Here is a 16,382-nt window from a genome sequence, read left to right as displayed (position 1 = left end):
ATAAATTTATTATTGAACAACAACCATGTTCTCAATGAACCCAAAAAACTCATTAATATCAAAGCTGAATGTTTTTGGAAGTAGTTTTTAGTTTGTTTTTAGTTTTAGCTATTTTAGGGGGATATCTGTGTGTGCAGGTGACTATTACTGTGCATAATTATTAGGCAACTTAACAAAAAACAAATATATACCCATTTCAATTATTTATTTTTACCAGTGAAACCAATATAACATCTCCACATTCACAAATATACATTTCTGACATTCAAAAACAAAACAAAAACAAATCAGCGACCAATATAGCCACCTTTCTTTGCAAGGACACTCAGAAGCCTGCCATCCATGGATTCTGTCAGTGTTTTGATCTGTTCACCATCAACATTGCGTGCAGCAGCAACCACAGCCTCCCAGACACTGTTCAGAGAGGTGTACTGTTTTCCCTCCTTTTCCCTCTCATTTGATGATGGACCACAGGTTCTCAATGGGGTTCAGATCAGGTGAACAAGGAGGCCATGTCATTAGTTTTTCTTCTTTTATACCCTTTCTTGCCAGCCACGCTGTGGAGTACTTGGACACGTGTGATGGAGCATTGTCCTGCATGAAAATCATGTTTTTCTTGAAGGATGCAGACTTCTTCCTGTACCACTGCTTGAAGAAGGTGTCTTCCAGAAACTGGCAGTAGGACTGGGAGTTGAGCTTGACTCCATCCTCAACCCGAAAAGGCCCCACAAGCTCATCTTTGATGATACCAGCCCAAACCAGTACTCCACCTCCACCTTGCTGGCGTCTGAGTCGGACTGGAGCTCTCTGCCCTTTACCAATCCAGCCACGGGCCCATCCATCTGGCCCATCAAGACTCACTCTCATTTCATCAGTCCATAAAACCTTAGAAAAACCAGTCTTGAGATATTTCTTGGCCCAGTCTTGACGTTTCAGCTTGTGTGTCTTGTTCAGTGGTGGTCGTCTTTCAGCCTTTCTTACCTTGGCCATGTCTCTGAGTATTGCACACCTTGTGCTTTTGGGCACCCCAGTGATGTTGCAGCTCTGAAATATGGCCAAACTGGTGGCAAGTGGCATCTTGGCAGCTGCACGCTTGACTTTTCTCAGTTCATGGGCAGTTATTTTGCGCCTTGGTTTTTCCACACGCTTCTTGCGACCCTGTTGACTATTTTGAATGAAACGCTTGATTGTTCGATGATCACGCGTCAGAAGCTTTGCAATTTTGAGACTGCTGCATCCCTCTGCAAGATATCTCACTATTTTTGACTTTTCTGAGCCTGTCAAGTCCTTCTTTTGACCCATTTTGCCAAAGGAAAGGAAGTTGCCTAATAATTATGCACACCTGATATAGGGTGTTGATGTCATTAGACCACACCCCTTCTCATTACAGAGTTGCACATCACCTAATATGCTTAATTGGTAGTAGGCTTTTGGGCCTATACAGCTTGGAGTAAGACAACATGCATGAAGAGGATGATGTGGACAAAATACTCATTTGCCTAATAATTCTGCACTCCCTGTAGTATCTAAGATAAATCATCACTATTTGATTAATGAAAGAAGCAGACACTTAATGCAATAAACTCAGTGATGGGTTTATGAGCCTAAATACTTTTTAAAGCCTCTAGGCTGTTGTTTGATTAACTTGGGTCTGAATTTATAAATATGCTGCCCCGTCTGCAACTTTCCCTTTTCACCAGTTGATAGATGATAACAGGACATGGCCACTGTCATGCACACACTGTAAAGAAAAAGCAAATGAAATTAAGTTTTGGTCTGTGTAACTGGCAGAAACCTCAGCGTACTGGTAAACATCCAAAATTCTTTCCATTTTGTGCCTGATGTGCAGCTGGCTTCCAATAATGTGGAACACAATTGAAGAATGGAGTATAGATTAGGGAGCAGATTGCTGGATACTTAAAGATGCCACGCTAAAGGCAGGGCCCATTTCATTATTTGCCTCGCTGCCAGCCAGATGAGGTCAGGGCTCGAGAATGCCACAGAATATGGAAATTAAGATTGTTGGATGGTCAGGCAACTCCGCAAATGAGGGGCTTAATTTGGGAGAAGGAATGCACTAGTAATTCGACGGTAACCGCAGACGGCTTTCACAGCGCACGTTGATGTCGGTGAAAACAGTTTGGGAAACTCTGCGGAACAAATTTGTTGGCCTTTGCTGCGGTATGAGACTGCAGAGGTCTCGCAATTCTTCACAGATCAGTACAGCACAGTTTACACTGATTTCACTGGTGAAGAAGTGTTACCTTTACTGAAAACCCCCAAGGTTCCAGTTATTTGGCCACGATTCACGCTAACAGCTTGCCAGGTTTGTTCTTTGTCTATTTCAAAGAAAAGTGTGATTAGTGGATTGGTCTTCTGGGAGGTCTGGCATCAACCGCTTTCATGCATGATCAATGTGTGGGCCACCGCCACAGAGAATTCTGCAACAGCTAATGGTATGTTAAATAATAGATGAAATAGGAGAAATTTGCTGATTTGTGACCAGTACTACTTGACTTTGGGCCCTCCAAAAACCCAAATCTGATCCGGTTTTGCACCACACAGTTCAGAGGGAAAATATAATTGAACTGACATTTTTATGTCATATTGCAGTCATAAAATGGACAAGAATTTATAAATATGAGTTACATTTTTAATTTTTATTCCCAGGAACATGACTAATTTTGGCCGAGTATTTCAAAAACTGCTGTGAGACAGTGTTGCACACTGACAATGTAATTTTTATGTTCTTTTAATAGTTTTTGATGAGTGATGTACTTTAACCCACCTGCTGTAAAATGATCAAATGCTTCGTAAATAAATCAGCTATTAATTGCATTTTTTAAAAGAAGCGTATTTTATGTGGGTCTTACATCATTTTCTTTGTAAGCATCTGAAGACTAAAACCTGAATGGAAAGTTACAAAGCCACGAAACCCTGTAGAAACTGTTACCTTCAGTTATCTTGTGACGATCGCCGTCATGTGTGAAATGACCCTGGTGTTTTGCATCGGCCGTGCAGTAGCACAGTGAACTCGTTGGCCTGCTATGCGTGGAACATCGAGTTGTAATTGTGCCACCCAGCTGTCTATTTGAATCCTTCTACGAACTGATGTGATGAAGGGGGACAGATGTTTTTGAATGTGTGTGTGTGCGTGCAGTACAGTAAATCAAACGCACCACTGCACCATCCATCTCTGTAGCCTCTTTGGTCATGGCAGGCGGCCCTGTGTTCACACACTTGCACAGCTTCATTACTGACAGAAGTCAGCATTACTTAACACCACTGGACAGATCCACAGATGGACTAATGAATCGATCAGACTAATGAAAAGCTGCGAGGAAAAGCAGCTACACAGCTGCTGCAGCCCCCCTAAAACATATACACCCCATCCATGTCCGATGGTTGCACGGCTGCTAGCGTTATATTGATATGATAGTTTACAGTTTCTCTCACACAGTAGTGATGCTTTTCAGTGATAAATATGTATGAAGTGTACATATGCTTTCTATCAGGTGTATTTATCAGACAGAATGCGATACGCAGAGCACCAAACAGGCCAGAGATGCATGATCTTAAAGGTTAGAGATGGATGTCTTTCTATCCCTGCCCAGATGGTTACTTCAGGCAACTTACTCTGCGCCCGTTGTGGTAAATTAATAACATTTAACGATCCTCTTCGGTGTGAAATAACATGATAGATTTGGTCAATCTGCCTTTGTCGTAAGGCCAGCGGAGCAGAAGATGGATGATTTCGGTAAACTATCTCCTCCTTTGAAAATGTGACTCGATCATGATTTGTCCACCCTTGCTTGCTTGGGTTTCACACTCTTCTTACATAACCTTCACATCTGTGTTTCACGATGGAATCAACCAGAACAAAGAGCCAAGGCCATTCATCATGGGCAGAGGCTTAGACAAACAAGTGACTTTTTTGTCTTTTAAGTGGGTGTGATGGAAGATGCAAACTGGGTGGATGTCTTGAATCAGAGCTGTGACATCAAAGCCGAGCCCAGCTGAGGCCTCCCTTCTTTTTCTTTCAGTCACTGAAAGGCCAGCTTGACCCAAAAAAGTAATATCTCGTTACTACTCAACTTCTGTTGCCAGAGACACTGTTACGAGTGAATGCGCATAATTCTTAATGTGTAAAACTTTGGAAGCAAGGTTCTTTGAAGCTAGTAAAATTACAAACGTTTAGTCACAATAGACACATTTTTAACTAGCAATGAATCCTAAATTCATCGGACTCACACAGACCTAGAGACTGGTCAGCAACCCTGGCGAACTCCTAGGGAAAAATATGTATTCCCCGACCGGTTGATGAGAGATTGCTGGAGGTTGCTGGCTGCTGCTGAGTGAAAACAACTGCAAAGAGGTTGCTGCACTAAAACCCTCCGTGTGATTATTTTGGTTGCAAACATTTTGTGGCATTTACTCTTTGAGCTGCAGTGAAACTTATAAAATTCCAAGGGACCTGGAAATGGAGATATCTGCCTTCAGAATAAACGTTGTGCCTTGCTGCAGCACATTTCAAAAGGCAATTCTCCATTTCTAGTTTGAGTCAGACTTTTGTCACAGTTTCACTATTGCTTAATGAGCAAGCACTTGGCGACAGTGGGAAGTAAAAACTATTTTAACAGGAAGAAGCCTCTGCAGAACCAGGCTCAGGGAGGGGGCGAGCATTTACTGGTTGGAGGTGAAGGAGACAGGACAAAAAACACACTGTGGAAGAGAGCCAGATATTAATAATAACTAATGATTAAATGCCGAGTGCTGAGTGGTGAAGAAGAAACACTCAGTTTTAAGCCTAATCTTCTTAAAAGCGAGAGGGTGTCTGTCTCCGCCCACAGAGGAGTGGGCTGAAAGCTGAAGACTGCCTACTTTTAAACATTCAAGGAACCACAAGTAAGTCAGCAGTCTAAGAGCAAAGTGCTCTACTGGGGTCTTTCAGTTGAGAATGGGCCTGATTTTTCAAGATGTTGTATGTGACAAGAAGGATTGTAAATTAGATTCCGGATTTAATAAGGACATAATGAAGAGAAGCCAAGATGACGAAATATGCTCTCTCTTTCTAATTTTGTTTCTATTTGTATTCCATGCAAAGTATCAGGAACCAGAGCAACCTGCTGACAGGTCTCAAGGCCTGTGTGATTGAGGCCTTGGTTAGCCAGACCTTAAACTGCAGTTTCAAAGAAGGTAACCGATCAGTACAGAAATCCTGAATCGTGCTGTTAAAACCTCCTGTTGTATTTTAACGAATTAACAAGGTCAGTGTGTTAATTGAAGACATGCTTAAGCACAAGTTGTGCGTGCTCTAGCAGAAGAGTTACTGAGGTGCATGGTTTCCAATTTGAAGTAATGAAGAAAGTTGTATGTCTTGGTCTAATGCCTTCCCCTTCATCTCTGTGCCAGATGTGTGCAGATGTGGTCTTCCCTTCAGTACTTTGTCAGTCTCCACTCGCTAGCACTGTGGGAACCCGTGTGGCCCTGTTATCTTTTCCTGCAGCTGGTATACTCTGTGAGCCCTGCGGGGTCAAGAGTGTCTCATCAGACTCGTGTTATTGTACATGACTGTTTCTTTCACTGCGCCTCCTTTAAATTTGATCTGACGTGAGAAGCTGTTTCTCTGTAACAAGTTAAAGCTGCATTCATTTGATTTTTGAACCACAACAAACTGATATCCACACACAGGTAAAGTAGCGTTGCCCTATAACAGGTAACTTGCACATTATACGTAGCTTTCTTATTTATTATGTATACAGAAATGTTGACTTTCCAGCTTAAAACCCCCCCACATGTGTGCACTGAAATAAATGGGACCGAATAACCCAATACAGAAAGTGCTACACAGTGCTAATGTTTACTTTGAAATCAGCTGCTTGATTTATCTTATTTGCCTTCTTTATCTGTTTTTAACAGCTCATATTTTCCTTCTGTCTTGTTTGTACTCCTAAAGTTATTCCCCACATCGCTCAGATTTTTTCCAAGCATCTTGGGTGTTTTACATGCACAGAAGTGCTGAGATCCACCTCTCCAAGGAGGTCTTTAAACAGTAAATCAGAATGACATCTTATACACAGCTGCTTTGCTTGTGTGCTTTTTACCAGTTCAGTGGGGACCAGAGAGGGTGCTTTCTTTCTCTATCAGTACCTTGATTTGACTGGCTTTGTATTCGACTGCAGGTGAGGGAGAATCATGCAAAATCATCTGTACACTTCCAGTGGTAGTTCTGTGTGCTCAGCTACTTACAGTGTCACAGCACTCCACGCTGTCGTTTAAACTGTCAGACTTCTTGGATGGCTTTATTACAAACCTCCACATTAAATATAAGAGAGGTTGTTACCTGAGCAGGGAAACCACACGATGTCTGGTACACAGATTAATGTTAGCCATGAAGCTATTTTTGCATTGAGATGTCTCCATGCTGGCTAATAGGATACAAAAGCCCCAGGACTGAATTTCACAGCTCCATCTGTACTGAATGTACTGCAAACCAAGGGTTGGAGGCACTGAGTTGTCCCACCACATAATTAGCTCCCCACTAAAGCTGAAACTCCACAATGAACCCTCGTGGCCTCGCACATGGTCAGCAGGTGGACCAACCTGTCTGCTTAGAAGGAAATATGCTACTTGCTAATGTTGCACACTTAGACGGGTCAAGCGCTCAGGTTGCAGTCAGCTCGTGGTCAACTCGGGAGTGACGAGCTGTGATTTATTGTAAAGGCACAGCCGGTGTGAGCATTACAGTATTTGGTCTCTGTTTGCATTGCAGGCAGATATTTTGTGGTTAGAAGGGATTTTTGCAAAAGCCACTGGATAGTTTCAGAAAAATGGCTGGTGACAACTGTGGAATAAAATGATCGATGATGAACTCTTTGGATGAGTTATCCCGTTGCCTCGCGCAGAGAAACCATGGGACACAGTAAATAACTCTGAGTCAGAGGCAGGTTATGGATAACCTTGCTGAATGATGTAGCCTGATTGATTTAGTTAATATAAGTATACCGGTCCTCTGTCTTTATTTGTGCAAAATAGCTAATGGAAACAGTTGGCTAATGCTGTAGTTACTCATCAGGCAGCTGCAAGGAATCCCTGACATTCAACACTAGACTGTAAAAGTGATGATACAGTGAAAAAACTACACAAGTGTAGTTTTGTCCTTTTATTTTCATTTTATTCCCCAATTTAAACTGTACTAAACAACTTTTTAGCATTTTTTGTCCCATTACAAATAAATACATAATTCAGAAACCATTTACAAATGTTTTTTCAATATAGTAGCAAAAACTATTATACACATTTACAAGGCCTGAAATAGTCCCTCCGTGTTATAAATGCAAGGCTTTTCGTTTTATATTTCCAGTTTATGAGCAGCAGTTTCACAGGCCGTATTAATGATAGATGGTGACAGTCGGGTCTGTTAGGTGTTGATGTCTTGCTGACTGCTTCCTGTCAGACGATAAAGCCAACACCTGAAACGAGAGAAAATTGGAGGCATGTTCACTTTAGTTGGATTAAAAAACCTTCATCCAAACCTTCTCTGATGCCAAAAAAACATTTTTTCTCTTTCGTTGTATTTACTTGCACTGAATGTACAGATTTTTACTTTTGAGACTATTTCTAACAAACCACACAGTCAGTTTTTATTAAAACGGTTTGTCTCAGTTTGACTCCCAAACAGTTCAAATTCAAATTCAAAAATTCAAATTTTATTTGTCACGTACACAGTCATACACAGTACGATATGTAGTGAAATGCTTGGACAACTGCTCGTGACCTAAAGAAAACAAAAAAGGAAAGGCTATGAATAAGATAGGAAATAAATATGAAAAATAACATATCTGAAAGGACCTTTCTGATCAGCCATAGTATCAGCAATGCAACAGTGTAATTCTCACCTCTTTTCCTATATTTGACATCTGGAAGGCCACAAAGCCTAACACATTGTCCGTGTGACTCAAAGTCTGTTCAGTTTCTCCATCCCCGATTCTCACAGAGAATCTCCTCACAGAGGCCATCAGAGGAGGGTAAAAATCTTTTGAGCTCCTCTTCCTCGCGTTTTGATATTTTTGGACTTCATCATATCTGCCCCTGTGCTGGACATATGAGAGGCTGTGATGTTCAGGTGAAACGGTCGATTCCACCGCCATGGCTTTTGATGAGCAGAGGTACGCCTGTCACATCGGAGCGCTGTCTTGCTTGTGTCTTCTGTTTGAACGGGACTGCACAACCGGACATAGAGTGAAGAAACTGTGCTGCTGCAAGCCGCGTGCTCACTGGTCAAAGGTTTGTGTTTATGAAGGATAGTGACGTCGCCTACGCTCTCTTTCTCAACTTTACTCTCTATAAGGGCTTGGACTTGGAATTGCTTGATGGTTTCTGACGTCAATGAGTCCCATTGCTTTATCAGCTTTGACCAAATATGGCCATGATGCACTATAACATATGATATCGCAGCTTTTTCTGGTATGAAAAAATATTTTGTCATTCCCGCCCTCTGCTTTGTGTGAAATAATACACAGCAGTAACTGCATAATAGGTGATATTTTCTGGACCAGTATGTACGATGCAGAATCAACAGTTTGCATTGCATTGCATTTGGGAGATCACACAATCTGTACAGTAAAGGGAGAAAATGTAAATAAAAAAAAAAAAATAAGAGGCAGGATGGAGCCATGCTTCTATGTTGTTTACAACAAATTCGGACTCTACCATTTGAGAGTTGCAGCTCAAATTGAGAGTCTGCAGACAAAGTAACATTTTGCCAAGCATCTTCTGCTGAATCCCATCTGCTTCATGGTTTATGTGTTCAGAGAAGCTCTTTTGCATACCTTAGGTGTGCAGTGGCTATTTTAGTTACTGTTGCCCTCCCATTAGTTCGAATAAGTCTGCCCATTTTCTTCTAACCTCCAGCATCAATAAGGCGTTTTCACTCACTACTACTCACTCCTTTTCAGACCATTCTCTGTGAACCCTAAAGACAGTTACATGGGACAGTCGCAGTCCATATTTCTGATAGCAAGCAGCTGAACAGGTGTACTTAATAAAGTTGCTGTTGAATGCATGTCTTCCAGTGAGTTTAATGTTGCGTAATATTACTAGCTTAACCAGAACATTTTCAGAGTTAGCTAATGTGATATTGTCAGAATGAGTGAATCCAGCATTATTTCCTTCAACACTTAAATGCATCTAAACTGTGTCCAAACTTGATATTTCAGATTCGATTTACACCTTTACTCTAACACTATTTGGTAGCAAAGTTAGCTAGAAAATGTTTGAATGCTAAGTGTAGCCGTTGTCTAGCATTAGCTAATTGACCAGTACGCCCCACTACTTTTCTATGTATTGTCTCTTCAGTTGTTGAGTAACCAAGAGAGTGTGTGATATTTCTGATTTATCCAAATTATTTGATTTCCCACCTGGAGCAGCAACGTTATTCTAGTAATAATACTTGAGCTTCCCTTTAGCGAGACCCTAGCGAGGCAAATGGCCGCCATGTGAATGTGTTGAATTCTGTTTACATTTTTAACTAATCTCTTCTTGCACTGTTTTATAGTATCCTGTTTCAACAGGAAATGCACCAGATTGTAAGTAAAGCAGGCTGCTTCAAGACAACTTTAAAGTGTCATAGAAACAAAGTGCATCACCGTGAAGGTGCTGTGCATCGTTAGCAGACGTTAACAAGTGGGACACACAGACCCGCACGCAAAGGGATGTGACAGTGCCAGGAAAATATTTCATCAATCAGAGGTTGATGATTTTTTTTCCTCTCTGTCTCCTGAGGCTTCTCATTCCTAATGCTGTTCCAGATGAAAAGTGGTGGGAGTTGAAGATCACAGCAAGTTGAGCTCCTTGCCCTTCTTCTCTTCTTGTTCTTAGGACAGACTGCACTTGGGAGACAGACACTAGTAAATCAAGTTGAGTGAAATCTGGCAGAGAAACTGGGGAGGTGGTACAACTTCAAAGGCTGCCTGAGGAAGAATATTAGATAACTAAATAATCCATCAGGAATCAGAGAATGTGATGAAAGTAGTGCTTCAATTTTACTTAGTTTTCTCACAAAGCTTTGTCATGAACTGTTACATTTAAGGTTTCCTGTGTGGATAGCTGAGGTGAAAGTTATAACCAGGCGGGTTGTTTTTTCCTTTTCATCTTACAGTACATTAAGGGGTGTCTTGTAACCTGAGGTGTGCCAAGTCTCAGCATTTTTTATGAGTTACCTTCATCAGTTCTGAAACCCTGATGTGTAATTGAAATATTGCTAAGCACTCATAATCTCATGCTTAAACAAATCTTCTAACTAGCTGATGTGTGGGCGGGTAGCAACGGATATGGTGAAAATCCTCAGATGAGAAAAAGGTCATGCTGGGGTTTTTTGGTTATGAAAGAAGAGTAGAGAAAGGGAGGAAAATAGGGCCACCGTGTTTCCTCCTCCAAGATGTGTTAAATGAAAGCTCACATAAACCCCTCTGAAAGTAGATTAGCAAAAATATCTTTTCCTCTTAGGTTTTATTCAGACAGCAGCAAGTCTTTAAAAGGGGGTGAGGGGGGGTTCCTTATCTAAACATTGGAAGGAATCTTATTTATCAAAGGCACCAGTGCATGAAACAGAAGTCTAGGTTTTGGTCTAGAGTAGCATGGCAAAAGTCACTCGTTTTTCATCGTTTCCACCCAAACAGTGGAAGCTGGCACCTCGTTATAGGAAAGCTCAATTATAATATCAGGTTGGATGTTATTACTGTTGATTATGTGCTTTTGAAGACCCAACTTGCCCCGGAGTTCACTTCCTCTCCTCTTCCTTGGTTGAGACGTGCTCTTTGAAATCTAACTCGCCTTGGAGGTTAATGAATCACCATCTTGGCTCCCTGTTTTACTTTCACCCTTGCTCTTTGTGACATTGACGCGCGCACATACACACACTGCATTTAAACCCAAATGCAGATTTAGATATTTGAATACCAGTTGGAGTTGGCTCCAAACTTCAAACTTTAAGTGTACATAAACTGGAACATTTGTGCTTGTCAAAGATCTAACACACTCATTAATTCCCATATTTGGCCGACACGGAGCGACATTAGCGGAGTCATGTTTGTGTACTCTGTTGAGTGTACGCCCTTTTTAGGTCTGTTTATATTAATTTATTTGAAAAATATCCATAAAATATATTAAAGAATGAAGTAGCCACCCTGACATCACCCACTGATATGTCACAGGTGCATGAAAACACTTGAATACTCATAGATCTTTAAAGTTAAAGGTTAAAGTTAGATTTTTAACCTATCATAGGATATAAACACCCCAAATTAGGCTTTGCTTCATCATCTGTTATTTCCCAATTGGGACCATCCATCTGTCCATTTTCTTCCTCTTATCCAAAGAGATCACAGGGACAGCAGCCTAAGCAGCACAGACCTCCCTCTCCCTATTTACCTCCTCCTTTCCTCCTTTCCAGGCTAGCCAAGAGATGCAATCTCTCCAGTGTGTCCTGGGTCTGCCCCAGGGCCTTTTCCCAGTCAAACATACTTTGAACACTCCAACTAGCAGACGCCCAGGAGGCATCCTTGTCAGATGCCCAAACCACTTCAACTGGCTCCTTTCAATGTGGAGGAGCAGTGGCTCCAAGTCCCTCTAGAATAACTCCTCACCCTATCTCTAAGGGAGAACCCAGTCACCCTTTGGCGAAAGCTCATTTCTGCTGCATGCATGCCCAATTTTAAGCGAGTCCAGTTTTTCTTGATCAGCATTGTTCTTCCTGCATCCAAGGGTTGACAAACTCTCCTCTCTAGTACCCTGGCATATATCTGGCATAGATCAGGAAGGCTAAGGAGAGTTGTCCCCCTGTAGGTTGGAGCACATCCTCTGGTCCCCCTTCTTAAAGATGGGAACCATTGCTCCAGTCTGCCAATCCAGAGGCAGTGTCAGTTATTTACTGGTTTTACAAAATAGCAATAAGGTAATTTCTGTGGTTTGGGGTCTGTTTTAAGAAGGAACATTTGTTGCATTGTCTGCACGGCCTTCATTTGCGGTCAAGTTGTGGAGCGTGTTAGCTGACACACACATCAGCAGAGCTTCTTAATGTTTGCACGCTTGACTTACTGGGTATTTGCTCAGCCTCCGGTATAGTGCGTGGTTCTTCAACATTTACTTTTCAGCATCAGTAGCAGAAAGGACACAACATTAGTCATATGACTAGAGATCCTGCGCAATATGCTCAGAAATAGACTGTTTTGGAGGTTTCCATATCAGTTATTTGGTTTCAAATGTCAGATGAGCAAACTGTCCAGGGTGCACGCTGCCAGTCACCCTATGACAGCTGGGCTCTAGCCCCTATGACCCTGAACTGGATAAGTGGAAGAAAACGAATGGGTGGATGTTAAAATGTGCTGAATTCACTTGCATAGACATAACAGATCTTAGATATTCGAACTGTTGAGGCACGGTTGGAAATTTCCAGCAGCATGTTTTACCACTTTCTAACAAGTGAGTCTTCACACTCATTTGTCTCCTTCTGGATTTGCAGACTCCCACATGCAACCACTTTGGAATAATTATAAACAGTCTAAAGTAAAATGTTTATTTTTGTTCATCTTCAGACACGTACAAACCGAAGTGTTACACTTGGCCCAACAGCTGCCACATCTTCAGCTCCATAACCAACAAAAGCAAGCCTGTGTATTATGGTCTCTGTCATCCAAGGAGGCTTTTGGCCACGCTGTGACTTATGAGTTGTTACAGAAGCCCCCCACAGTCTAAGTGACTGCAGCTAAGCGGTGCTGAGTGTGGGGCTTTACACCAGATTTGATTTGTCTTATTTGAGAGCACATTCTGCGGCTCTTTCCCACACAGAGCCAGCGTAAGTTTTGCTGCAGTTGCTTAGCAGCGCTTTTTTCGCCTCAGCAAAAAATTTCTACAACCCCCTACATTGAGCCTCAAGTGCCCCAAACCCACATGCACAGCCCTGCATCGTGCTGCCTTAGCACAGGCCCGGGAGGCAGGCACTCGACCCGGGTTATTACAGGGCTGTTTATGACCCAAGGATAGCAGCTGAAGGCCCCCGTTCAGTGAATCTGCACGTCTTTCAGAATGCGGGCCCTGCTGTGCTGCTAATGGGCCCTATCCAACATACCCTTCACCCCCACCAGTCTCTCCTGACTGAAGATGTGGGTTACTACATCTTGTGATATCAGATCTCCTGTGCTGTGAATTCCTCCAGAGCCTGTAATGATTCCCATCATTAGGAGGGATGTGTGGTTGAGAGAAGAAACCAAAAAGAAAAGAAAAAACAGACCTCAGGAGGCCCAGCAAGAGCAACAGTTTTGCTTAATTAAAAAAAAATCTCATCATTGTTCCAGAGGGACAACATATCGTTGCAACAACTTGTTGCACAGCTTGATAATAACCTGCAACTGCCTCCTTCAGCTGCATCACATCACTGCAAACACGCTCTCAAAAGGCTTCCATTAACACCCTGCCCTGTCTTCACACCTCTGCAATCATGTGTAATTGCAGTGTGAACTGTGTACGATTATGTAAAAGTTGCGCAACCGTCAGCTACCATTACAAATAGCTATGACTGTTGACACTTTGGGACGCAGCTGTTCTTGTTCCCACACCGTAAGGTGGAGCTGGGGCATCTGCTGATGTGACGAGAATTTCATTTAAAGCATTCTTGAATCCATAAATTGTCTCACCAGTGCTGTTGGTGTTTTAACTCAAAGGACTTTTGCTACTGTGGCTTTGTTTTTTCAGATTGCCGTGTGGGCCAACAATGGAGATGCAGTGTTCATCAGGGAATTCACGCTGATTCGGCGAGATCACCTTGCTGAAGAGCCTCTGCATGATGGCGGCCAAAAACCAGAAGACCCGGTAAGTTTAAAAGCATCGCCGTTCATCTCTGTTAGCAAAAACTTAATATGTATAGCACGTTTTATTGCAGGTGAAAACACAATGTGCCACACAAAGCAGGAGCACAGCATAAAAGGTAAAAGCAGCTTCCCCATGTCTGGGGACCCAGGGAATAACCAAGGCAGCCTCTTCCAGATGACCTTAAGGGGGTTCTAGCTGGTTATTACCGAATTCCCACATTCCTGCTTTTTAATTTCAAACATAAACTTCAAATATCCAATTCTCCTTCCCTTAGAACTCGCATTTAAATAAATCGAGATGTCAGATAAAACTAAAACAGCCAATAAATCTATCGCAGTGTGTTTACATAACACTTCGCAGCAGAGGAGTGAAAAATCATCTATGTTACACCTCAGTAATGAATGCAAGTGAATGATGATTGTGGGACCTTGGGAGAGGAGGTGTAATCTGACTGCAGGCTGACCCAGCTTGATGCAAAACAGGGCAGCACACGCAAACGCACTAACATTTGTTGCGTGTTCGGGGGTGGGGTGCCCCATCGCATTCCTCGCGCTCTGCCATCACCTTTGATGACACATGATTCCTGCCTGTGGCAGTTTTTGTCAGCTGATCTCTCTCCCAGATGTTTTATCTAAGCGGTCGGGGAGGGAGGTATGAAGGTGTCAAACTGATGTTGTTGCAGGCATTGATGTGTATCCTCATCCTCAGTGATGGGATTAGTCCTGGCGTGATAACAGAGCAATCTTTTAAAAGTGATTGAAGGCTTTTTAACTATATTACGTTAGCGCCAAGAGTTAGCTCAAGGTGAGTTTTTACGTTGCGCTTTTGTGTTTTCTGTGAGCACGTTTTGTCGTTGACGTGACTTCACTCGCATTTTTCTGGTTTACGTGCCTCTGTGACCTCTGCAGAAAGTCCTTCAGACACGTGTTTCCACGCCTCGGCAAATAACCATCTGACCTCAACGTATTGAATATTCACCAGCCTTCAACAGATGCACACCACTAATCAAACAGTGACATTTCTTTTGAAATAAAATATCTGCTTGAACTCGCCATCGTGCTTTCAAGCAGGATCGTGAGGACTTATTTGACAACTTGCATGTGCTGGATAGTCTTACAGATCTGCAAAGGGCAAAGGTCATTTTGAGTTTTGGGAGGGTTCTGACCACGCCTTCTTTGTAATGTTCATGTGAACTCTAGATACCGCCTGCCCTTAAATGATTTAACTTTTATATGCCGGAGAAATATTTAACGGGAAAAAGAAACTATAAGGAGTCAAGAATTCAGATGCTGTTATACATGTTTACAGTTAGAAACCACAAACGCCATCTTTACAGCGTTTGGATTTCATGCTGAACCCAAACAGCAGTGTGATTTATGACGCACTGACCTCGAGCAAATGTTTGAATTTGCACGCTTTTTAAATGATTTTCAAGCCAAACATCATACAGAGAGTATTTATGTAACCACTCTGACATACTGTAGTCATGCCATCCCAGCCTCAGCTGCTCTTTATAGGCTTCATTAGAATGACTTTTGTTACATTCAGCACACAGGTGCTTTGGTTGTGATAGCCCCACATTTACTGTAAATAGATAGAATGACTTAACTCTGTGGGAAAAGCACTTCTGCCTCTTTATTTTAGATGAAATGATAGAAAGCTGTAATCTGTAAAATCTGATGACAGACCAGTAGAACGAAATTGTCATGATCTAGAATGACTTTTAGAGAACATTCAAGGCCAAAGCAGACATTACCAGCAGTTAACCTGCATGTATAAAATCTACAAAATTTTTTTCTACTTACTTAACTGAATAGCAGAACAGAAATAGAGGATTTCTTAAACTGACGTTACAAATGCTGCGTTTTGCTAAATTTATGATGCTAATGTGTCTTCAGATGAGGAGCTCACAGACTCCCAGGAGCCATACTTGCGATTCCTTTCAGCACTCAGCTGTTTTCAGTCTCTGTGTGCTTGTGGCGCTGTTCTGTGTTGGATCTAGGTTCAATATTAAGGTTGACTCAACGCCAAGATAAATGCAGCTTAATTAGCAAGTGACCCAGGAGGCAGATCCCCTCTAAAGTATATTCCCTTTCTCTCTCGTTTAACTTTCACGACTATATGCCAGGGTTGGTCGGTGGGCAATATGACTGACCTCCCCAGCACCCTTTACCCCATCCCCCAAGAGAACCGCAGATGAATTGTTCTCTCCAAAGGAAAGTGTTTTTCCTGGCAGCCTCAGCGCGATCTACTTCAATGGAATAGAGCTGTCTCGTACAGCTGAGGTCTAACATACCTTTGTTAATTAACCCATATTCATTATATGATGGCATGCGCTTACTGTAGCACTGTCAGCATTCATAAACATATATTAAGTAAATTTATGGGATTGAGAAGTTCCTGATTCAAAGTGTGCAGGGGGTCTGGTGGCTGAAATGTTGGCGGCTTAGTCTGAGAAAGTTTTTTTCCTTGTAATGAGACTGAATGAGTGAGAATGTGAAGATAAACAGAAAATC

At 42.2% G+C, this 16,382-nt stretch overlaps 1 protein-coding gene across 2 annotated transcripts in view; it reads left to right on the top strand.

The window, feature by feature from the left end:
* LOC101469483 (ADAMTS-like protein 1) overlaps positions 1-16,382 on the top strand; it is a 100,809-nt gene that overhangs the window by 22,841 nt on the left and 61,586 nt on the right. For both annotated transcript variants that reach the window (XM_004554382.4, XM_004554381.4), the window contains exon 2: positions 13,750-13,866. In XM_004554382.4, the coding sequence (XP_004554439.2) occupies positions 13,750-13,866 (117 nt within the window). The remainder of the gene's footprint in view (positions 1-13,749; positions 13,867-16,382) is intronic.

Source organism: Maylandia zebra, linkage group LG3, assembly GCF_041146795.1.
Source record: "Maylandia zebra isolate NMK-2024a linkage group LG3, Mzebra_GT3a, whole genome shotgun sequence".
NCBI classification, from domain to species: Eukaryota; Metazoa; Chordata; class Actinopteri; order Cichliformes; family Cichlidae; genus Maylandia; species Maylandia zebra.
The sequence above is the reverse complement of the archived record's forward strand: the minus strand, read 5'-3'. Positions and strand labels throughout refer to the sequence as shown.